This window comes from Typopeltis vanoorti, chromosome 3 (genome assembly GCF_054136105.1).
Source record: "Typopeltis vanoorti isolate ZY-2024b chromosome 3, IOZ_Tvanoo_1.0, whole genome shotgun sequence".
Classification (NCBI taxonomy): Eukaryota; Metazoa; Arthropoda; class Arachnida; order Uropygi; family Thelyphonidae; genus Typopeltis; species Typopeltis vanoorti.
In genome coordinates, this window is record NC_143551.1 from 44296287 (window position 1) to 44322528 (window position 26242).

General features: G+C 36.6%; 1 protein-coding gene across 1 annotated transcript in view; it reads right to left on the bottom strand.

Moving 5' to 3' along the window:
- Nucleotides 1-26242, bottom strand: part of LOC150108087 (multiple PDZ domain protein-like) — an 859697-nt gene that overhangs the window by 482292 nt on the left and 351163 nt on the right. The window contains exon 12 of the mRNA XM_090415962.1: nt 10608-10838. Coding sequence (XP_090272088.1) covers nt 10608-10838 — 231 coding nt within the window. The remainder of the gene's footprint in view (nt 1-10607; nt 10839-26242) is intronic.

Here is a 26242-nt window from a genome sequence, read left to right on the forward strand (position 1 = left end):
TCAGATACTGAGTACTCTGGATGTCAGTAAAGCTGTGGGACTGGATGGTATTTCGCCATGAGTTTTGAGAGAATGTGCTAGGGAATTGACAGTACCTTTAACGTGGCTTTTCAATGAAAGTCTGGCTTTGGCAAAGGTGCCCAGGGAATGGAAGGAAGGTAAGATAGTGCCATTGCATAAGGGTGGTAACAGACTGGAAGTGTCTAATTATAGGCCAGTCTGTGTGTCATCAGTAGTTGTTAAGATCTTGGAGAAAGTAGTGAGGGACCGTCTACAGCATTGGGCAGATGAGGGTAATGTTATCTGTGAGAATCAACATGGATTTGTGAGAGGACGCTCTTGTTTTAGCAATATGCTAGCCTTTTATAATAAAGTTACAAGAACATTAGATGAGGGAAAGGCATATACTGCAATTTTCTTAGACTTGGTGAAGGCATTTAACAGGGTGCCACATGATAAGCTGATATTTAAGTTGCAGCACATGGGTCTGGATGTCAGATTGGTCAACTGGATTCAGGATTGGCTGTCTGATAGGTATCAGAGAGTTGTGTATGGTGGAGCAGTTTCCAGGAGGCAGAGGGTTACAAGTGGGGTCCCACAGGGCTCAAGTACTAGGACCTATACTGTTTAACCTTTATATCAATGACATAGCCAGTGGATTGCAGGGGGATATTCAGTTGTTTGCAGATGATGCGAAGCTGGGAAGGATTATTAGTAATAGTGCAGATGTGGTAGCCCTGCAAGAGGATTTAAATAAGCTAGATAGATGGGCAAATGAATGGGGGTGTCAGTTTAATGCAGCAAAATGTAAGGTCTTGAGGTTTGGGAAACATCGATGGGATGCTGCATACTCTATGGGAGGAGTTATACTGGAGGAAGTAGGGGAGACAAGAGATCTGGGGTTGATGATTGATAGAAACCTGAAGTTTAGGGGACATATTGCAAAGGTGGTGAAGGTAACACAGAGGATTGCTGCTATTATGAGAAGGACACTGACCTGCAGAGATTAGAGGGTTATCATTCCATTGTATAAGTCTCTGATCAGACCACACTTGGACTATTGTTCTCAGATTTGGTCCCCAGGATTTGAAGGGGATAAATTAACTGTGGAAAGGATACAAAGACGGATGACAAAGATGGTTTCAGGACTGTACAAGGATAGTTATGAGGATCGGCTGAGAGAATGTGGACTGCAGAGTTTGGTGGATAGAAGAAGGAGAGGTGATATGATTGAGACTTTTAAACTGTTGAGAGGTGGTTACAGGGTTGACACTGGGGAGTTCTTTCGCTTGGTTGATCAGCGGGAAGGAGTGACGACAAGAGGCCATCCCTGGAAGTTACGAAAGGAAACTGTGAGCAAGAGGGTAAGGAGTGGTTTCTTTGTGTGGAGGGTGGTTGAGCCGTGGAATGCATTGCCTGATGGAGTGGTGGGAGCGAGAACGGTCAGTGAGTTTAAAGAGTGGTATGATAGACTTTGTGTTTCTCAGGGGGGGGGGACCTCCCCTCAGTGAGTCTTGACAGACTTTATGTCTTAGGAAGGACCTCCCTCGATGAGTCTTTTGACTCCTTGGAGGCCTGAATAATAATAATAATAATAATAAACTCAAATACCCTGGTGCATATAAAATAGTGTGTGATTGTGATATTCCTTATTTTGTGCAGACAGACGAATCTGTCGAATTGCATATGGAAGAACACATGAAGGACATTACTTATTAAACAGCGAGCCAGTGCATTATCTAGTCATATCCTTTTCTCGGCTAATCCTAATGATGAAAACAAAAGTCACAAAGTCTGCCGGGAAAAATTTAGTAACATCTTCCATTGCAATGATGAACTAGAGAGAAAAATCGTGGAATCTAGAGAAATCATCTTCAGTCCTGTTCATCTAAATAATAACTTGAGCTACAACCTCCCAGATAGTCATTCAGCTGTAATCATGTACTGGCGTTCACGAGATGCTACTAGCATGCACTTTCCCAACAATACTACTAACGAAAGAACAGCTTTAAATACAACCGCAACGATTTAGTGTCAATTATGTATAGAGACTCTCTATGATGTTCATAGTTTATTTAAGCTTCAGTGTTTTAGTGTTTTTTCATTTTTCTTTCTTTTATAATCTCACCTGATGAAGGCTGTTAAGCTGAAACTAGTCGTGTTTTTATATTAAAACCTTTTTACTTAAATCTCGGTTCTAGTCATTCAATTCTTTATAAAAAAAAAAAAAAATATATATATATATATATATATATATATATATATATATATATATATATTGCTAAATGCTCATAATCAGCAAGAGAAAATAATGTATTATGTGATAATTGCTAATGATTTAAGATATTTTTCTGGCAAGAAAACTGTAATAAAGCAGCTCTACAAGTACCAGATGGATAGCACACAGGACGAAACTTGATGTTAATACATGAGGATAGTTCTCAACCAGCTAGCAAATAATTCTCTACCAATTATCTGCCATATTATTCCTGAAGGGAATCAGAGGTATACTTGAGGCACTGCTTGAGGGTACACACAAAAAGGTTTGGGAATTCCATGTGCACATGCTATGTTTAAAGAATGATTTCTCCAACTATGTTATTCTCCACCTATATCCAACCTTTTATATTAAAGTCATTTGTGGAGTAAGATAACAATGTATTTTATATCATTTTCATTTTAATGGATTAGAATGTCTCAGATTTGTAGAGTCTGGTGGACAGGAGGAAGAGGGGAGATATGATAGAGACATACAAGTTGGTAAGGGGTTGTTATAGGATCAGTGCTGGAGAAGGTCTACAGAAAATAGTGGGAGATTGGGGGAGAACCAGAGGTCATCCCTGGAAACTGTATAAAGTGGGTGTGAGTAGGGGAGCAGGTTTTTTTCCTGCAGAGTTGTAAATGACTGGAATGCCTTGCCTGAGAGTGCGGTGTCTGCAAGGAGTTTGAATGTGTTCAAGGCATGGTATGATGAGCTGTGTGTGTGATAAAAGGACCTCCCAGATGAGTCTTTGACTCCATGAGGTCTTGGGGTAATAATAATAATTTGTATTCATGACAGTACACTGACTTTGAAGATCAACAAAATGTATTCTAAAGAATGAAACTCTATAAAAGTATTAAACCATTTACTTTAAACATAAATATATACAACAGATACAAATTCTCATAGACAGGCTTATATGTTGGTTATGCATTATTAAATCACTTAAGGAATTGAACAACGTAGATACGAATATAAATTAAATTACACTTTAATAAATATTTCTGATATATCGGTAATGTCACGTTGCCATCTTCAAAAGGGACTTACAAAAAAGGCATGTGCACGTAGGCACTACAACACAGCAACTGAGAATGAAGAGATGAAGCTACTGTTCTCCTAGAAGTCCTGATGGTGCCCTCTAGCGGGTTAAGTAGGTGTTCTTGGCCGTTGGGCTGAAGGTCTGCTGATATAAGCCTCCCAAATTTCGGGCAGTTGCATACAACCAAATTTGTTGAGGTTCAGAGAGTTTCTTAAGGCTGAGGCCGATTCCATAAATAGTCTTTCGAATTTGTATTTGCTACAGTGTATTACTGTAGCTTTCTTCCACTGTATTCTGTGGCATGTATCCAGAGCATGGTCTGCAAGACCAGAATGGCTGTACTTGTGAAAACGGATGTAGTCCTTGTGTTCAGAAATTCTTATATTCGCTGTCCTTCCTGTTTGGCCAAAGTAAGACAGTTTATAGCTGCAAGGGACCTGGTATACACTAGGTAGGTCTAGGGGAAGTGGTTGGTCTTTAGTGGAGCGGATAAGGGATGCCAATTTTCTGTATGGCCTGTAACAGGAGGTCAGGTCATGTTTTTTTAAGATTTTTGTAATTTTTTCCGAGGTGCCTTGGATGTAGGGAATGGTTATAGATTTAGAGTAATCCTTGTTGTGGAGGGGGGGGAGGCTGTGTTTTGTAGGTTTTAATATTTTTTTGGATTTGGGGAGGGGGGGGGGTAGCCATTGGCTGAAAAAGTATTGAGGATGTGATTTAGTTCAGTGTTTAGGGCCATGTCATTAGAACAGATTAGTTTAGCCATGTTGTGTAGTGTTTTCACCACTCCATATTGTTGTGAGGGGGGGGGGGGGGAGAGATTGTTGGTGAATGTACCTAGTGTATACCAGGTCCCTTGCAGCTGTAAACTATTTTACTTTGGCCAAACAGGAAGGACAGCGAATATAAGAATTTCTGAACACAAGGACTACATCCGTTTTCACAAGTACAGCCAATCTGGTCTTGCAGACCATGCTCTGGATACACGCCACAGAATACGGCGGAAGAAAGCTACAGTAATACACCGTAGCAAATACAAATTCGAAAGACTATTTATGGAATCAGCCTCATCCCTAAGAAACTCTCCAAACCTCAACAAATTTGGTTGTATGCGACTGCCCCAAATTTGGGAGGCTTACATCAGCAGACCTTCAGCCCAATGGGAAAGAACACCTTCTTAGCACGCTAGAGGGCATCATCAGGACTTTTAGGAGAACAATAGCTTCATCTCTTCATTCTCAGTTACTGTGTTGTAGTGGCTACGTGCATGTGCCTTTTTTTGTAAGTTCCTTTTGAAGATGGCAATGCGACGTTGCCGAAATATCGGAAATATTTATTAAAGTGTAATTTAATTTATATTCGTATGTTGTTTAATTCCTTAAGTGATTTAATAGATACAAATTCTGTATACTAAGTAATTCTCTTTATCTCTAAAGTGATCTGATTTCATATTCTATATAGAATTAAAAGTAAATTCATTTCTAACTTCTAAATATATACAAAGAATAAATGGCCAATGAGATCAAAGAATACACTATCTCTTGCTCTCACTTTCTAAGATACATTTCTAACACATTTTAAAACACATTTCTAAGGGATAACATCAAGTACTATACAAAGCACACTGAACATAGCATTCGGCTGAAAGTTCTGTTGTTTAACTTAGCCATTTGAGAACTTCCTTTGCAGTATTTATTTAATTGTATTTACTCATTCATTCATTCTACTTTATCTCTCAAATTCCTGAGAATACCTTCAAAATTAAAATACAAAACTTTACTAATATACTTCTTCTTTCAGTAAGAAAGTTTCCTTCCTTAAACACAACTTTTTTTCATTATTCTGAAGTAGGCATGAGGAACAATCACTAAAACAATAGATATACATTAACTGAGCAGTTCCAAATGTATTTCCAAGAAAAGTAACTTTACTGCAGATTCTGTATTGCTCTGTGGAACACATATAACTTGCTTCTTGTGTATAAAGGCCTGATACATTATACTGTTCTTCAATTTTTAATTAACAGTTCTTAATTGGAGAGGATTACAACATACAGTAAGCAACTTTATCATTTAATTATATTTAAGTCTATTTTTATATAACTACCACTTAATCACATGATGCAATATAGTATGACACACACACACACACATGAAAAAAAAAAAGTATTGAACGTCGACGACCCTCCTCCTTCAGTACACATGCTATGAGATATGCTGTTCGAATGCATGCAAATCAACAGAAGAGCATGTGTAGAATCTACGTATTACATTAAGCTGTAGCAATGGTATTGACATTGGATGGTATATCCTCCTGTTCACAGGTATGTAATCTGATACTGCCTCTCTCATACAATCTCTAACAACTTCCCATGTAGAATTTGAGAAAAGCTATACCATCAGAAATGCAAATGAAAACATCAGCACATCATGGCTTAAAGTAACAGCCAGCAATAGGAAATATGTGACAGCATGTTTTACCCTATTGTGCAAATGATTTCTCTAACTTTGAGTCACATATTCAAACAGATACAGAAGGCATTGTGAATAACGGACAAGATCTAGGATTTGGGACTTTGGATTCTGCCAATGTTCACAAATGAATTAACTCACATTGATATGAATTTTATGATAAAAATCTCTCTTTGAGATAGAGCACCAACATGTATATGAAGAAGAGAAAGAAAATTAGATGCAAATTACACTGAGGTGTCCTTAAGGAAGTAGAAAATACTTCTTACATAATTATGAATGAGAAACCCAATACCCAGCAAAGCATTAAAATGCAACACACTTGAGAAAATGTGATTTGATGCTACAAAGATGTATGTCGAGAAAAAAGTATTATGTGCAAACTATGCTGTATTTGTAAAATAATAAAGCATAGTTTTTGCACAACATAAATGGATTGATATAACTTAAGTATGTATGTGTACTTATTGTAATTTAATCATAAACAATAAAAATCTTTCATTTTTTTTTGTTTCTAATCCTTTTTTTAATTGTGATTGCAAACTGTTTGAAATACATCTTGGTCTTGAACCAAGAGATTATATCAATCCATTTAATTATGATAAATTGCTTCATTACATCAACTGCTAATCTGTCTCATCATGTTTGTTTTTTGCACAAATACAGTAACTGTCTGTTTGGAATGCATTACAGCGAAATCCATTACATTAATGATCTACTCTCCTTGGTGCTGTATTAGTTATTTTCTACATAGATATGTTTATTTCTCTCTGAAGTTTTATTTATTTCAATTTAAATGCTTCACCAGTGAAGTCATCTTTCTTGAGATTTCAAAATTAAATAGAAATTAGTTTAGCAATGGTATAACTTTTTCATGTAGTATTATCATAGTTATTCTGTACTGATATGTAACATCAGGATTATGCTTGACTGGCCGAGTGGAGTATCCGCTCTCCAGCCAAAAGGCTGCAGGTTCGAATCCTGCTATGGGCATGGATGTTTGTGATTGTGAAAATTGTAGTGGTGGTGACGGATGGTAGATGGCATTGGTGTAGTTGCAGTTGGTGAACTGAGTGATGGAGACAGAGAGTTGTAGAGTAGATACCCTCCCTCGATGAATCTTTGAACTCCCTGGGGTGTCACGTAATAATAATACAAATGTATCATCATCACAGGCAACAGTTTGTATTTTATAGATGGTAACAGATGAGAAATTTTGTTGATAGGAAAATATGTGGGATTAAGATGATACTTCTTCAAAATTCAACCAATACATTCAGAGATTTACCAGAAATATAAGGGATTGGAACTCTGCAGTCTGTTGAAGAATCTTTAGGTGTTGGAACTGAGGAATCAATTATCTGTTAAATTTGATTTGAAACTATTTAATTCCATTAAATAGTTTCAAAATTCCATTAATAGCAAGAACTTCTTGTTGCAAGGTTGAGGCAGGGGAGCATATGTTATGCACTATTAATTAAGGACTGATAATGTTACTGTCGAATCATTTTTTGGGAGGTATGATGAGCAGACGTTTGATGAATGTATCTGCCAATAAAGATTAGATTTCTGATAAACACTGATTTACAAAGTACTGGAGTTGTGCAAGTAAGAAGGATGTCCAAGAATGGTAAGCTACCAACATTTTCTTTTTCCATGGCGAACAGAATGCATATGTCAAGGTTATTGATGCGATGGAGGAAGGTGGCAAGTTCATTTTCAGCATGAGGCCAACCAGCAAAAACATCATCAATATAACAAAATCAAAGAGAGGGTTGAGGTTTCCATTGTATAAGGCTTTGATTAGGCCACACATGGACTATTGTGCACAGATTTGGTCACCTGGTTTTCAGAAGGATGAAGAGGTTGGAAAGGGTCCATAGCCGACTGACTAAGGCAGTTTCTGATCTCTGGAATGTCAAATATGAAGAAAGGTTGAGAAGATGCAATTTACAGTCTAGTGGATAGGAGGAAGAGGGGGTGATATGATAGTGACTTACAAAATAGTAAGAGATTGTTATGGAATCAATGTTGGAGAGGTTTTACAGAAAACAGTGGGAGATCAGCGGAAAACCAGAGGTCATCCCTGGAAGGTGTATAAGGAGGGTGTGAGCAGGGGAGTGAGAAGAAGGTTTTTTGCATGCAGAGTTGTGAATGATTGGAATGCCTTGCCTGAGAGTGTGGTGTCTGCAGAGAATTTGCGTGTATTTAAAGCACGGTATGATGAGCTCCATGTATGATAAAAGGACCTCCCAGATGAGTCTTTGACTCCATGGGGGTCTTTTGTAATAATAAATAGATAAAAACAAGGTATCTTCCAGATGTTTCAAAAAATAGTTTGCCAACGGTCAGAGGGCTACCAATGGCAGTACCTTCAATCTGTATATAGATATTGTTTTTTTCCAGCTGAAATATCCTATATACATAACAATTTCATAAACCCACACAATATCAAGAGGGAAATCATCATATAGTAAACTAACAGTGTCAGATAATAGAATGTTGGTAGAAAAAAAATGTCCAAACTGACTAACATATCTGACTCTTGTATTTCAATAGTCCTGATTTTTTTAAGAAAATGTGTGGAATTCTAAATGAATGATCTAGATAGGGGCAGCTAATAGATCTAAAAGAAACATACTAATTCTGTATGTGGGAGAGTCAATATAATTCATCATGGGTTTTACTGGACAACCTTCAAGTTTCATCTCATAACTATGGGATGAAACTTGTCTCCACAGAAGCAAGCAGTTTTAAATATGAATGCCTTTTCAGAGGAAGTTATGATGCCCTTTTACACTTGGCTAACCTGAAGTGGAATGATTGTCTCCCTTTCTGAAAATTTTGAAAGATTATCATTATATGTAAACATCAAAAAGACTTTTAAGATTATTTATTAATATTAATTTCTAGCACACAGCAACTGTTTTTAATTGGCAAAGTGCTTGTTGTATGTGTTCCTGCACTTTGATTCGATTGTTGTTTCCCTACACTGATGATGTACTATTATTTTCAGTACAAAATATTTATACTTTCATTAAAGTTAATTACTGTGGTTATCTTGTAACTCTATTGTTTTATAGTTATGCCATAAGCACCTTTAAAGATGATCTAACACAAACTGTCCATCTCACTGGTAGAACACCAAACCACCCAATACCTTGAACCTTTTCTCAACCAGCTTTTATCACAAATATGCTGAGGATGGTAGTTCTCCTATTGGTAACCAGGACACTGCACATTTTCCATTTCTATGAGGCATTCATCAGCTAGTTTTTCTCAGTCTCATAACCTTTAAAACTACAATGTTTACACATGATATGACTTGATTTCTAATCTTTTCCATGATCTGATTACTACTTTTGCTCTCTTTTCCCATTCCAAACATATCCTCCAACTAAATAACCAAAATGCTCATTGTATGCTTAAATAAGGATCTTCATTCTACATGTAAACAAAATCCTTTGTTACTGTTGAAACCATGGTTCTCCAAAAAAGTGTCAAGTGGTTCAAGATAAAAATTCAACCTATTCTCAAATGACTTAAATCAAAAATTCTTAGCTTCACATTTATTCATAACTGTAGGATGCTTTATCTGTATCACATTACCAAATTCAACTTTGAGAGCATGAAATGCAGAAAACGTTTATCTCCCTCACGAAGGTTATTAAATGTAACTTCTACTCTTTCATGCTTCTACCCCCCCCTCTCTCTCTCTCTCACATTCACTCATATCTTGATGGTACCATGCTATCATTTAGGCATGGGCTAACCTCTAGCCAAACGTTGGGCTCATTGCATGTGTTCTGATCACATTTGTTAGAAAGACCAAAAATTCGCAATCCAGATGGTAGACCCCAACTCCATCTGTGCTCAAACTTTATATTTCAGAATTAGCATTTGTCCTATATTATTTACAGCAGTGTCAAACGTTTCTGATAACCACCAGATAGCATGGAAGCAAGGCCACCTTCATTCTATCTGCTCTCCCATCAAAAATCAGCAAACTACCATGTTATTTCCATTAAATCAATCCTCTCAAAAACTGAATGATCTTGATCTGATTTTTTTAGACTCAACATTTTCACAAACAGCTGCAAAGTTTATTATTGTTCACACCGATGCAAGTGTAATAATAAACCAATCTTAGAATGCTGTCAGCCATCACTATAGTTTTTTAGTTTTTTCAGTAGGTGATGCTATCGTGTGCTTTTTAGAATCCATACTGTGCCTTTACAATACTATACACCTCTTTAAGAACAGTTCCAAACCTATTCCCTCCTAATATGCCCGCTTAACAAATATAACGTAGCTGCTAATAACTATGCTAGAAGAACGATAAGCAAACAATATACAGCATGTTCAGTGCAACTCATAATACAAATGCAGTCTGACTTAACAGACCCTGTTAGAGAAATATAAGACAAAGACTTTTTTTGGGAAATAAGTATGGCTGCCTCATATTTCCAAAAATTTAATACTTGTCAGGACATTTTTAACCCAACAACCAAGACTGTTGAATTCAGGGATGTGAAGAGTACCAGTGGCAACATTAGAACAAACTTTCGTTTGCCACTTACTTTTTATACACCAGTATTTTTTTTAGTTGACAGCCTGAAGACAGATTTGAAACAAATGAAAAATATTGATTTAATAATTAAATTTCTAATTAATTTCTATTATCCTACAGATATCAATTCTGTCCATTACACTCACAAACAAAAAAAAAAAAAAGAGAGTTAAAATTTGTAAATTCTGCTAAATTCAAACTAGATTCCTTAACTTAAAGATGTCTAACAAACTTTTTCCACAAACAAAAATTAAAAGTTACCTGATGAGAGTAATTTGTTAATGATAAAGGCTTTGCTATTTCTAGCCGAACACTTCCATTGGGTATATCTTTCATGATTTGAACAGCTGTCTTCAAATTTACATTTTCCAAGTTTATACTATTAACAGATAACAGTTGATCACCAGGAAGCAGCCTCCCATCATTTTGTGCAACTCCTTGAGGAACTAAACTTCTTACTACTATCACAGTTTCTTCAGGTCTTAGAGGAGCCTGAAAATTATATAAACATATATAAGTGAAAGAGAATATCCAATGCTTATGGGTTAGATATTCTCTATTGATGATGATAATAATAATAACCAAAATTAATCAATATACAGGGTGTTCGGGATAAATTTGACATATTTATAATTAATTATATTTTTCCGTAAGTTACATGTATTAACACACACTTCTCTTCATTTAAAAGTTTGGACCCTTCTTCATTCATATACAAGATGTCAGAAAGGATGGATAGCTGGAACCCACCTGAATCATGGAAGAGAATAACTTGTATCATGATGATTCGTGCCCGCCATCAAAATAAGGATATTACGACTGCTGCCCAATGCTCCCTGAATACAGTAAAAACAATCAGGCATGAACTAGAGACTTGCAATGGTGACAACGAGGATGTAGCAAGAAGAAAGATCCCTAGCAGACGATCTGATTGCGTTCGTACAGCAGAATTCCTCGCAAATCTGCAGGAACAGGTGTTGAAGAACCCTGGCATTGGAATTCGGGCTTTGTTCGTGGAGTTGCTAACTGTAGTCAAGCCCTGGATAACAAGGGTAGCCAATGGTAGGCCGTATGTATGGCAGCAGGATTCGGCCCCTTGCCACACCTCTGGGAAAAGTCAAAAATGGTTGTCTGAAAATTTCTACGACTTCACCAGTCCAAATGTTTGGCCTCCAAACTCCCCAGACCTTAACCCCATGGATTATTTTGTATGGGGCGCAGTTGAAAAAGACACCAATCGCACTTCCAGTAATACAAAAGCCCAGTTAATGGATAAAATTAAAACAGTTTTTGCGGCCCTTCCCAGGGAGACTGTAGCATCAGCTTGTTCGAGGTTCCGAAGCAGAATTGAAGCTGTGATCGATGCTAATGGTGGTTATTTTGAGTAAATCTTGTTGATAGTATTGTAATTAACTCTGCCTGTAATGTTTTTTTGTCAATTCATTAAATTTAATAGATACAAAGAAGATTTTCTTTTTCCTTACGAAACTGTCAAATTTATCCCGAACACCCTGTATGTATATATATATATATATAAAAAATTATCAAGATTTCTATTTAGCTAGACCATTAGTTTATAATTGAATTTGAGTATTTTAATTAAATACAAGCATAGTCATGTGTGAAATTTTATATGTATTTACATTTAATTATAGAATTAAGGTTAGCAGTGACATAACAATACAGGCAGGTAGTTCTTTGTTCAAAAGTAGTTTCCTGTGAGATAATGTATGAAATGTATTTGTTGGTAAATATGAATAAGGTATGGGGATGATGATATAAGGTTTTAATGATGCAAGGACAGTAAAGGTCATATTGTGCCATATCAAAGGTTATAGCAGTACACAAAGTAAGACAATCACAAACATCCATACTCACAGTGGGATTCAAACAAGTGACCTGTTGGTTGGAGAGCAGGCATGCTAACCACTTGGTCAACTAGGCTAGCGACTGTGGAGAAAAGGAGAGGATGAGATGAGAATATTAAAAATGTGTGCTAATTAGAGGGATTCATAAGGTTTCTAATGCAAACAAGAATTCTAAGGAAGAATCAACAATCTATCATGGGGTAGCAATGTGTGTAAAGAGAATACAAGCATGAATGGAAGTGAGGATGCATGAGAGTGATGGAGGCGTGAGATATATGAAATAGTAGAGGATAAAACAGAAGATGGGAAGTACAGAAATCTCATGTCTTTGACATGCAGTTCATGACATCAAGTGGGAATTGGATAAACATTTTAGTGAATATCAAGAGAGGAAGCATGGGGGGGGGGAAGAACCCACTCCTACCAGATGCATTACTCAGGCGGCAGATAAGGAAATTAATAAAAGGATTTCTTTGAATAAAGAATAAGAACACATCTACCAATGGATAAGAACACATATTCCAATCCTTGGATAGGGTCTTTACAAGCCAAACACTTCTTGCAGCAACTTCACTCCAAAACCTAATGTATTGTACCTTATAACAAATCTTATAATGCACTGGATGTTGCACAGAATAATCAGAGCAGCATTAAGGGCAATGGCAGATGGTCCTGTTAGAGAAGCATGTAACAGTCTTCAAAACAAGTTAGTATTACTGTGCATGAGAGATGCAAAAGACAATTAACCTCAGAGGTAACTTTATAAAGGTATATGGAATTGCCAGGACTTCAGATAAGTTATCTTCGTGTAGTCTGTAAAGAGAGGGAGATATACAGAATTGACATCCTGGTAATCACAGAGAAAAAAATTTTAAAATGGTTGGATGCACTTCTGGAGACCAATAAAAAAAGAACTCACCTGAAATGATCTAGTTGGGAATCAAGGATATGATAATATCCTTGATTCAGCCATGAAATAGTGAGGCCCAAATAGAAGTTAAGGGAACCCTAGGATCTCAGAATGAATATGGTATCTGATCAGAGAAGGAGGAAGATGGAGAAACAAAGACACACACAAGGACTGACAAATATAAGAGATGTAGAGAAATCAGAAAACACATCTGGTAGGACAAGGACAAATATTATGCTAAGAAATGTGAAGAGACAGAGTTTCATTTGAGGAGGCACAATCATTTAAGGATGTTTGGATTAGTTTAAGCCCAAACTGAATGCATCGAGGGATGGAATGAGGCAGTATTAATGAAAGAACAGAAGAGCAAAACAGATGGAAAGTGTGCTCTGAGGAACTGCACTGCTGAGAGGGGGGGGGGACCTTTGTAAGAGATCCCACCAAAGTGAATCTTAAGTTAGAACCACCTCACTTAGGCATGTAGTTGAAAGGGTCATTATGAAGCTCAATAAGCCTCCCTCCCCCATGCAGATGGACTACGAAGAGTTGAAGCCATAGGAAACAGTGGGATAAGAGTTTAATTGAATATAAGAATATAGGGAGATAGCTCTCTCCTTCTCTAGTTGTTTGCTGCATGCCATAGTGGATGGCTACCCTGCTTTTCAAGCTTCTCCATCAACACAGAAGTTCCTCAGGATACTATTCTATCAGGAATTTACATGGGTTCATACAACTGAAGGTGAGTTAGCTAATTTCACATATAAGAGCAGTGGAAGTTTTCCTGCATATCCCATCTACAGCTTGGCTGACAGTAGTAGACTTGATTCACCATACTCAATCAATAAACCAATTCAAACATCCCATGCTTCAAGACTGTCTGCAACAAGTGCCTCCAATACTGATCTCCATATCATCCTTCAATGGATGGGACAAGTATGACTGGTCACCCTCAATGCTACCAAAAGTCTTGCCCTTTATTTCTTGCAAAAGAGACCTTGGTTCACTTATCATTGCACTTAGTATTACACAAATCACCACACAGGATTAGATTTGACTCCTTAGGTTTACCTCCAGAAAATGCTGACATATACATATCATATAAATAGCATCCTCAGCTTCTAGGCATTCTTTTCATCTCAAGATACTGTTTTTTATCCAGCTACTAACTCAGAATCTGAAATTCACCCTTCCTTAGAATACTGTAACAAGTTTGGGATGGTGCACTAAAACATCCCTAAAAATCCTTGATGCTGCCAGAGGACAGTATTTTCACGACACATGTTCCCTCTCTCAATGACTCATTTCAACTAGCATCTTACATATGTAGTTTTGAGCTTTATCTTTTCTACAGGTGTTTCCATGGATGCTCCACTATACTAGCATAGTGTAGTGGAGCATACACTATGCTCCACTACACTAGCATAGAGCATTCCTCTGCTCACTGTTGAGCCTATTAAAACCAAAGCAACAACAGCCCAACATCCTTTATCATCTTTTGTGTCTAAAAGCAGACACAATGAACCTGCTTCTCCTCCTCCTCTTTTATTCTATCTATCACTGTCCTTTGTAATAGCATTCCTCATAAAATTATTATTATTATTATTCAGGCCTCCATGCAGTCAAAAGACTCATCGTGGGAGGTCCTTTCTAAGAAACACAAGTCTATCAAGACTCATCGAGGGAGGACCCTCCTAGGAAACACAAAGTCTATCATACCACTCCTTAAACGCACTGACCGTTCTCGATCTCACCACTCAATCAGGAAATGCATTCCATGGTTCAACCACCCTCCATGCAAAGAAAGCACTCCTCACCCTCTTTCTCACAGTTTCCTTTCGTAATTTCCAGGGATGGCCTCTTGTCATGACTCCTTCCTGCTGTTCAACCAAGTGAAGGAACTCCCCAGTGTCAACCCTGTAACCACCCCTCAACAGTTTAAAAGTCTCTACCATATCGTCTCTCCTTCTTCTATCCACCACACTCTGCAGTCCACACTCACTCAGCTGATCCTCATTACTAACCTTGTACAGTCCTGACACCATTTTTGTTATCCGCCATTGTACCCTTTCCACAGTTAATTTATCCCCTTCAAATCCTGGGGATCAGATCTGAGAACAATAGTCTAAGTGTGGTCTGATCAGAGTCTTGTACAACAGAATGATAACCATTTCATTTCTGCAGGTCAGTGTCCTTCTCATTATTGCAGCAATCCTGTGTTACCTTCACTACCTTTGCAATATGTCCCCTAAATTTCAGTTCTCTATCAATCATCAACCCCAGATCTCTTGTCTCCCCTACTTCCTCCAGTTTAACTCCTCCCATAGAATATGCAGCGTCCCATCGATATGTCCCAAACCTCAAGACCTTACATTTTGCTGCATTAAACTGACAAACCCATTCATTTGCCCATCTGTCTAGCTTATTCAAATCCTCTTGCAGGTCTACCACAGATGCACTATTACTAATTACCGTTCCCAGCTTTGCATTATCCGCAAACAACTGAATATACCCTTGCAATCCACGGAAAATGTCATTGATATAAAGGTTAAACAATATACAGGGTGTTCGGGATAAATTTGACATATTTATAATTAATTATATTTTTCCGTAAGTTACATGTATTAACACACACTTCTCTTCATTTAAAAGTTTGGACCCTTCTTCATTCATATACAAGATGTCAGAAAGGATGGATAGCTGGAACCCACCTGAATCATGGAAGAGAATAACTTGTATCATGATGATTCGTGCCCGCCATCAAAATAAGGATATTACGACTGCTGCCCAATGCTCCCTGAATACAGTAAAAACAATCAGGCATGAACTAGAGACTTGCAATGGTGACTACGAGGATGTAGCAAGAAGAAAGATCCCTAGCAGACGATCTGATTGCGTTCGTACAGCAGAATTCCTTGCAAATCTGCAGGAACAGGTGTTGAAAAACCCTGGCATTGGAATTCGGGCTTTGTTCGTGGAGTTGCTAACTGTAGTCAAGCCCTGGATAACAAGGGTAGCCAATGGTAGGCCGTATGTATGGCAGCAGGATTCGGCCCCTTGCCACACCTCTGGGAAAAGTCAAAAATGGTTGTCTGAAAATTTCTACGACTTCACCAGTCCAAATGTTTGGCCTCCAAACTCCCCAGACCTTAACCCCATGGATTATTTTGTATGGGGCGCAGTTGAAAAAGACACCAATCGCACTTCCAGTAATACAAAAGCCCAGTTAATGGATAAAATTAAAACAGTTTTTGCGGCCCTTCCCAGGGAGACTGTAGCATCAGCTTGTTCGAGGTTCCGAAGCAGAATTGAAGCTGTGATCGATGCTAATGGTGGTTATTTTGAGTAAATCTTGTTGATAGTATTGTAATTAACTCTGCCTGTAATGTTTTTTTGTCAATTCATTAAATTTAATAGATACAAAGAAGATTTTCTTTTTCCTTACGAAACTGTCAAATTTATCCCGAACACCCTGTAGGTCCCAGCACTGAGCCCTGTGGAATACCACTTGTAACCTTCTGCCTCTTTGATACTGCTCTACCATACACAACTCTCTGATACCTATCGGACAGCCAATCCTGAATCCAGTTGACCAATCTGACATCCAGACCCATGTGCTGCAACTTGAATATCAGCTTATCATGTGGCACCCTATCAAATGCCTTTGCTAAATCTAGGAAAATGGCAGTATATATCCTTCCCTCATCTAATGCTCTTGTAACTGTATCATAAAAGGCTAGCATATTGATAAAACAAGAGTGCCCCATCACAATTTCATGTTGACTCTCACAGATAACATTATCCTCATCTGCCCAATGCTGTATACAGTCCCTCACTACTTTCTTCAAGATCTTACTAACTGCTGATGACACACAAACTGGCTTATAATTAGACACTTCTAGTCTGCTACCGCCCTTATGCAATGGCACTACCTTACCTTCCTTACATTGCATGGGCACCTTTTCTGCAGCCAGACTTTCATTGAAAAGACAGGTCAAAGGCACTGTCAGTTCCATAGCACATTCTCTCAAAACTCATGGTGAAATACCATCCAGTTCTACCACTGAGTACTCAGTATGTGGAACACACTTGCTGTTCCCCAACCATAACAACCTCCAAATTTTCAACAAAAATTGTCAATACATTTTTTTTTTTTTTTTTTTTTTTTTACCAACCCTCACTATCATCCCATATATAACACTAATGTGCTCTAGATTCTTCTACTGCTCAATTATGCAATTGATATGCATGTGTAAAAAAAAAAAGCGATTGCAGACAAATTGACTCATTACTTAAGTAATTAAGTAATAATGAGAAAGAAGGTGATTATAAATCTTTCACAAGACAAAATGTGACCATAAATCAGTGGAAAAACATCAGGTAAGTGGTAGAGCTGAGAAGGGAAAGAACAAAAGAGGTGAGAGAAAAAGAAAGGAGAGAGATTTTATAACAATTCTATGATATGAGGCATGCTTAATGAAAACAAAATGAAATCATCTTTTTATCATCATCAAATTCTTGCCATGTACCCTCAAGGGGTGTACAGGATATGATAGTACTACTATCATATCCTCATTACTACTAGTTAGTAATGATGTAAAAATTTACATCATTACTAACTTCCTATCTATAATTTTCCTCCAAATCAGTCTGTTACTTCTCAAGACTCCAACATTATTAGATCTTATATTTCTATCATCTAAGACACTTTGTACAGTATCAATCCACTTATATCTAGGTCTTCCTCTGGGTCGTTTTCCTGCCAACCTGGCAGAGAACACTTGTTTTGCTAATCTTTCCTCGCCCATTCTATTTAAGTGACCATACCACCTGAGATTAGCTCTGCTAACGCATACCTGGATGCTTACAATTTCAAGTTCTTTCCTAATATCCTTGTTTTTAATATGATATTGCCATTGATGCCATCTGTTCACACCTCTAATCTTTCTCGGGACACTCATATCTGCGGTCTCTAGTCTTTGGTCAAGTGTTTTACTTCTCACCCAGCTCTCAGATCCATAAGTGAAAACTGGTTTGAACACTGTCTTGTATATAGCTAATTTAGTGTAACAACTAATTTCTCTCTTATTTCATATGAATTTATTCAATTGACTTCCTACCATACAGCTTTGTTGATTCTGTTGTCTATTTCCATATTTAATTTACCATCTTCAATAAAAATCGTGCCTAAGTAGCTGAAATGTTTTACTTGTTCCACAGGTTCTCCGTTCACAACGCAGTTGACATTTTCAATGCTTCTGCCTATTTTCATTGTTCTTTATCTTTTTATTGCTGACCTTCATACCATATTACAACAGTTATTCAATTTATTCAGAGAATCTTGCAGAATTGTAGCTATTTTATTTAGAAGTATAATATCATCCGCATAAAGCAAAGAGCTGAGATTAACATCTGTAATTTTGATATTAGGTGTAATACCCTTTCCTTCATAATGTGATCCATATAGATAATGTACATCCTTGTCTTACACCAGATTTAACATCTACTCCTGCTGCCCTTTCCATACTTCAAGCCTTTGATGGCTATTTCTACTTCAAGTATAGATATGTATTCCTGACTGTAGGCCTGTTGAGTGTTTTTTACCACTGTGCTATCACCGCTTGTTTGATTTAGCAATTTTTCGAAGTAATTACTACATACTTCAAGGATATCTTTTTCTCCTGTTTTCATGTCACCTTTATGATCTTCAACTCCTTTTACAGCACTCTTTCCTCCATTTCTAAGCTTCTTCAACAACCTACAGAATATCTCACCACCTTCTTGATATTTATTTTCAATGTTCTTGCCAAAGTCCTCCCATGACTTTTGTTTAGCTAGTTTTACACAGTGTTTAGCTTTCTTACATGTGTCCCTGTATTCTCTATGAGCACAAGCTGACTTATTTGCCAGGAATGTTTGTTATGCTTTTTTTTTTCCTTCGCTGCCTCTTTAACTTCCTGTGTCCACCATGGAGTTCTGATTTTTCTATCCTTGCAGACAACCTCACCACATGCCTCTCTGGCTGAATGAATCAGTGTTTTCTTCAAGGCTTGTCAATGAATCTCCAAGGTTTGGTTGCTGTTCTCAAACTCTTTCATTTTTTCTTCAATAATCTTTGTGTATTTTAGTCTACAGTTCACATCATGTTTTTAGGGAGCAAATATTAAAGATATCAGTGAGGCTGTTAGAATTGAAAGAGCTAAAAGAGTAGATTGTTTTAGCAGGTGCAAATGATTCGAAAAGTATGGTATGAGAGAAGACAAGAAATTATTGGAAATATCAATCAAGAAGAGTGAGAGACTAATGATTGCTAGCCTACACCATCATTTGATGGAGATGAGTTGTGATGGAGAACCAATACAGGGTGTTCGGGATAAATTTGACATATTTATAATTAATTATATTTTTCCGTAAGTTACATGTATTAACACACACTTCTCTTCATTTAAAAGTTTGGACCCTTCTTCATTCATATACAAGATGTCAGAAAGGATGGATAGCTGGAACCCACCTGAATCATGGAAGAGAATAACTTGTATCATGATGATTCGTGCCCGCCATCAAAATAAGGATATTACGACTGCTGCCCAATGCTCCCTGAATACAGTAAAAACAATCAGGCATGAACTAGAGACTTGCAATGGTGACTATGAGGATGTAGCAAGAAGAAAGATCCCTAGCAGACGATCTGATTGCGTTCGTACAGCAGAATTCCTCGCAAATCTGCAGGAACAGGTGTTGAAGAACCCTGGCATTGGAATTCGGGCTTTGTTCGTGGAGTTGCTAACTGTAGTCAAGCCCTGGATAACAAGGGTAGCCAATGGTAGGCCGTATGTATGGCAGCAGGATTCGGCCCCTTGCCACACCTCTGGGAAAAGTCAAAAATGGTTGTCTGAAAATTTCTATGACTTCACCAGTCCAAATGTTTGGCCTCCAAACTCCCCAGACCTTAACCCCATGGATTATTTTGTATGGGGCGCAGTTGAAAAAGACACCAATCGCACTTCCAGTAATACAAAAGCCCAGTTAATGGATAAAATTAAAACAGTTTTTGCGGCCCTTCCCAGGGAGACTGTTGCATCAGCTTGTTCGAGGTTCCAAAGCAGAATTGAAGCTGTGATCGATGCTAATGGTGGTTATTTTGAGTAAATCTTGTTGATAGTATTGTAATTAACTCTGCCTGTAATGTTTTTTTGTCAATTCATTAAATTTAATAGATACAAAGAAGATTTTCTTTTTCCTTACGAAACTGTCAAATTTATCCCGAACACCCTGTATATATATATAGGTTCTTTAAGGGAATTGGTATGTGGTTTCGAGATATGTGAACTGAATTTGATGGACAGAAAGACTTACAACTAATGAACTGCACCTGAATGAAGTTAGTTATCTGGAAAAACTAAAAAGTTAAGGAAACTAGCACTATTAGAAAAATCAGGTGTATGTCTGCATACATCCTTAAGTTCATAAAGGGTGTCTGTAGAATGAGACACCAATATTTTTCCTAATAGTGGATCTCATAGCATACCGCAATTTAGGTATACTAATACCAGAAGCATCCTAAAAAAAAATAAAAAGAAGTTTTTAACATTTGTTAATGCAACATATGTGAAAGTTAGAGGAATCAGTATTTTTCTGATTGATGGAGGATTATGTAGTTACAGGAACAGAGAGAGAGACTATGAGAAAATAATGTGAGGACGGTTAACATCAAGATGAGGATATTGCAGTGAGGGACATAAAAGCTGATATTGGAATAGAGGTAGATGAATTGGTGCTTAAGATATTGTGTAATCTTAATAGGAATATAACTAAGGAATTAGATGGGATGTCAGCCAATGTATTATGAGAATGTGCAAGAGAACTAGCAGAGTCTCTGACCGTGCTGTTTAATCCATGCCTCAGCTTTAGTAAAGTGCATGGTACTTTAAGGATGTGAAAACAGTTCAATGGCATACAGGAAGCTCCAACATAGAGACTGCATTCATATATTGAATGGTTATCTCAGGAGTGTTGGTAAAATTATTGTAGAAGTTGGTCAAAATCAAAATTCAGGAATAGGTGAACAGGAATATGATGTTCTATGAGAGGACAATATGGCTTTACAAATGGTAGGTCATACCTCAGTAATTTACTCAGCTTTTATACCAGATAGTTCATTGGATAAAAGGAATGGTTAACCACTGGATTTTGCAAAACATCAAGTGAATACCGTAACAAAGGTACATCTCTGTTAACAGTTCCACTAGCAGTATGGAACTCCGTTATATAAATAGGAGCAAACATGATAGATATGAAGCAAGTGATGTGCAGAGTAGGTAATGGACAGAAACCCAAGAATAGGATGTGGAGGAGTAGAAATCAGAGTGATAGGTGGAGTGCTAGAGTCCCTGTGCTTGGACTGTTGCTATTTAACATTAAAAGTAATGATTTGAAGGGAAGTATTCAGTTGTTTGCTGATGGTGCAAAACTAGATAAAGTAATAGTTAATCAAGGTGCAGCAGAGATCCTGCAGAATGATTCAAATATTAATGGAATGAGCAATGAACAATAGTTACCAGTTTAATGTGGAAAGGATGTAAGTATATGCACGTAGGGATGAAAAGATTGAAAACTGTAAGAAACTGAGATGAGGCCAAAGCTCTAGAAGCAACAGTAGATAAGCAGTTAAAGTCCAAAGGGCATATTACCAAAGTAATCAGAGGCATTTAGTGGATTATTTGGTTATGGGAGAACACACACTGAGAGGCAGAGTGAAGTTATCATTCCTCTTCAAAAGGCTTCATGGTCACACCTTAATATCTTGCACACATATGGTTAGCTAATTTTTTTGGGAAATGAGGAATTATTGGAGTGAATTCAGAAGCAAGCATGGAAGATATGATTGGTCTATGATATTAAGGTTATTAAGGTTAGAGATTGAAGTCTGTGGGTTACAGAAGTTGGCTGATAAGCAGAAAAGATGTAATATGTTAGAAACATATATACATATATATATTTTTTCTTTTTAAAAAGAACTGAATGACCAGAACTGAGATTTAAGTAAAAAGGTTTTAATATAAAAACACGACTAGTTTCGGCTTGTAACAGCCTTCATCAGGTGACATCATAAAAGAAAGAAAAAACACTAACACACTGAAGCTTAAATAAACTATAAACATCATAGAAAGAGTCTCTATACATAATTGACATTAAATCGTTGTGGTTGTATTTAAAGCTGTTCTTTCGTTTGTTGTATTGTTGGGAAAGTACGTGCTAGTAGCATCTCGTGAACAAGGTTCTGATATTGTATTTTCTTAGAACTTTTGCTAATTTATGTGAAACTGTACTTAATACTATGATGTCATAGCCGACATCATAGTATTAAGTTTACTGCCAAGCTTGAAACAGATAATTCCCTGCCTTTTCTTGATGTCAATCTGACCCTCTCTTCTGGTAAACTCAAAATATCGATATATAGAAAACCCACACATACCAACAGATATCTGCATAGTCAGTCCCATCGCTTCCCTCCTCATAAGCTTGGAATAATTTCCACCTTGGGACATAAAGCCCGTTCTTCTGGATGACACAAATGAACTTCTTACAGAAATAAACCATCTTAAAACTTCTTTCAAAATTAATGGATATTCCAAGAGAATCATTGAAAGATTCCTTCTTAATCCTCCTAGACATCATTCAGAAGAAACAAATAGATTCAAAGGCAATATATCTATTCCTTACATAAGTACAGTTTCACATAAATTAGCAAAAGTTCTAAGAAAATACAATATCAGAACCTTGTTCACTCCTCTTCCAAAGATCTATTCTTAATAAGCCACCCAAAACCTTGTCATCATCATCTCAAATACCCTGGTGTATATAAAATATTGTGCGATTGTGATATTCCTTATTTTGGGCAGACAGACAAATCTGTTGAATTGCATATGGAAGAACACATGAGGGACATTACTTACAAGAGACAGCGAGACAGTGCATTATCTAGTCATATCCTTTTCGCGGCTAATCCTAATAATGAAAGCCAAAGTCACAAAGTCTGCTGGGAAAAATCTACTAACATCTTCCATTGCAACGATGAACTAGACAGAAAAATCGTGGAATCTAGGGAAATCATCTTGAATCCTGCTCATCTAAATAATAACTTGAGCTACAACCTCCCAGATAGTCATTCAGCTGTAATCATGTACTGGCGTTCACGAGATGCTACTAGCACGTACTTTCCCAACAATACCACCACAATGATTTAATGTCAATTATGTATAGAGACTCTCTATGATGTTTATAGTTTATTTAAGCTTCAGTGTTTTTTCTTTTTCCCTTTTTTTTTTCTTTTATAATGTCACCTCATGAAGGCTGTTACAAGCCAAAACTAGTCGTGATTTTATATTAAAACCTTAAAACCTTTTTACTTAAATCTCGGTTCTAGTCATTCAATTCTTTTTAAAAAAATATGTCTGTTAACTGAGTTAATGATCATTCTTTCATATATATATATATAGACTAGATTTTTTGACTTGGAGAGTGGTGAATGAATGAATGGATTACCAATCAGAATCACTGAATGAAAAAAAAAATACTCTCATCAAATAAAATAAATTTTTCAGCCTGATTTGGCTGAGTGATTTAACAAACCTGCTATACTGTGGGTTTGAATCTGACTGTGGGCATAAATATTTGTGATTGTCTAAGTGAAAGATTAATTTCATTATCTAATTTGTTCATGAGGAACAATTTCTTCCTCATGATGAACTAGGCAATGAAATTATGCTGTGTAATGTCTTATTGTGAAATGTATTAAATGAAGTTAAGTGGTGTGTACATTTACATTCTTTGAAATGCTATGCTGCTTAATTGCTGAGTAATCTCTGTTTTTCATACAGAGGAAATTAGTTTGATTTATGTTTTAATTGTACAAGGATCCTTTGCTATGACAACAAAGATCATACTGCACCATAGCAAAGGTTACAGCAGTACTTAAGGTCAAATTAAGGTTTATGTACTGCTGTAACCTTTGTTACAGCAGTACATAAACAGTCAAAGATACATTAGTAAATAATATGCATGTGCAAAAATCAAGTTAAGCAATGCAGTATTTACATATAAACAAAATTACAGCAAAGGCCACAGCAGCACACATCACATATAGTTAAAGATAAATAAGAAAATAATATGTATGTACAAAAATTAAGTAATGCAGTATCTACATATAAATAAAATTACACCAAAGGTTACAGAAGTACAAAAATAGTCAAAGATAAAATAGTAAACAATATGCATGTATGAAAATTGAATTAAGCAATGCAGTATCTACATATAAACATGATTACAAAAATGGCCACAGCTTGCCACAAACAGTCAAAGAAAAATTAGCAAATAATATGTATGTACAAAAATCAAGTCAAGCAATGCAGCATCCACATATAAACAAAACCGCAGCAGTAAATGTCAGAGGTTACAGTAGTACATATATCACCATCATAATCATCATCAGCCATTTTCTGTCCACTGCTAGACTATCTCTTTATTTTCATCCTCCCATTGTCTCTTTGGTCTCCTGTAGTTCTCTCTCCATCTCTAGAATACCATTCTGATATCAACTTTTTCCAATTTTGAGTGCTGCTTAATTTTTTGCAATATGACTTACCCATTGCCATTTGGATCTTTTAATGACTATTATAATGCTTCTCACCCTATTCTGAGCTCTGATCCAAGTATCCAGAACAGTAATACTAAGTAATAATCTTTCCATTTTTCTCTGGGTAATCCTCAACTTGTTGGTCAATTTTTTTTAGTCAAAGTGCATTTGCACTTCCATATGTCATGAGTGGAAGTATACAACTGTCAAATATTTTTCTTTTAAGGCAAATTAGGATGTTTTTCCTTTGAGTGCTTCATGGTGTTTTCCAAAGATTATCCAACCAAGTTGAATTCTATATATAATTTCTTTTTACAGTCACCCTCTACTGTACGTAAATAGTCAACATAAATTAGTAAATAATATGAATGTACAAAAATTAAGTTAAGTAATGCAGTATCCATACAATAAATAAAATTACAGTCAAATGTGTTTGATAAAATTAGTTTCTTTGTAAAAAGGTATAACATCATCCAATTTGTCTGACTCTGATAAAATCTGCCTGAGTGTACTGGCTTGGCTAGATAGATAAACATTTCATTTCTCTCTCTCTTGTGTAAAATGCTGGCACACCACCAGAAAATAACAAATAGTAAGACGTGTTACACAAATAGTCAAAGATAAAGTATAAGCAATATGTATGTATAAAAAAATCAAGTTAAACAATACAGCATCTACATATAAACAAAATTACAGCAAAGGCCACAGCAGCATAGTCAGACAAATCAGCAAAAAATATATATGTGCAAAAATCAAGTCAAGCAATACAACATCCACATATAAACAAAACCACAGCAGCACACAAGGTCAGATGTTGCAACAGTACATATTTCACACAAATTAGTAAATAACATGTAGGTACAAAAATTAAATTAAGTAATGCAGTATCAACACATAAATAAAATTACAGCAAAGGTTACAGCAGAACATAAAAGTCAAAGATAAATTATTAAATAATATGTATGTACAAAAATTACATTAAGCAATGCTGCATCTGCATACAGATAAAATTACAGTCAAATGTGTTGTACAAATAAATTTTTTGTAAAAAGTTAAAAACATCATGCAATTTGTCTGAATCGGATAACATCTGAATGTATAGGACTCAGCTAGATAAGTAAAACTGTCATTCCTCTCTAGCGTGAAGTGCGCACTCCATCAGAATATGACTAATGATGAGATGGGTTTTGCATTTCTCACACATAGGTGGGTCATTAGCCCTCAATAAATAAACATGTCTAAGATGACTGTGACTTATGCAGAGCGTAGCAGAAACAGTTTCATCTGTTCGAACCCTATGAAGGCTAGAGTGCCATTATCTAATTTCAAGTTTAATTTTTCCCAGATAGCTATCACTGGGATAGGAGTTTTTGTTTGATAATGTGCCAATAATCTGTATGTGGTACAGGCAGATGGTGAATGTTTGAGAAACAAGCCAACCTCACTGCAGTATCTGCAGCCTCATTTCCCTTAATCCCAACAGGGC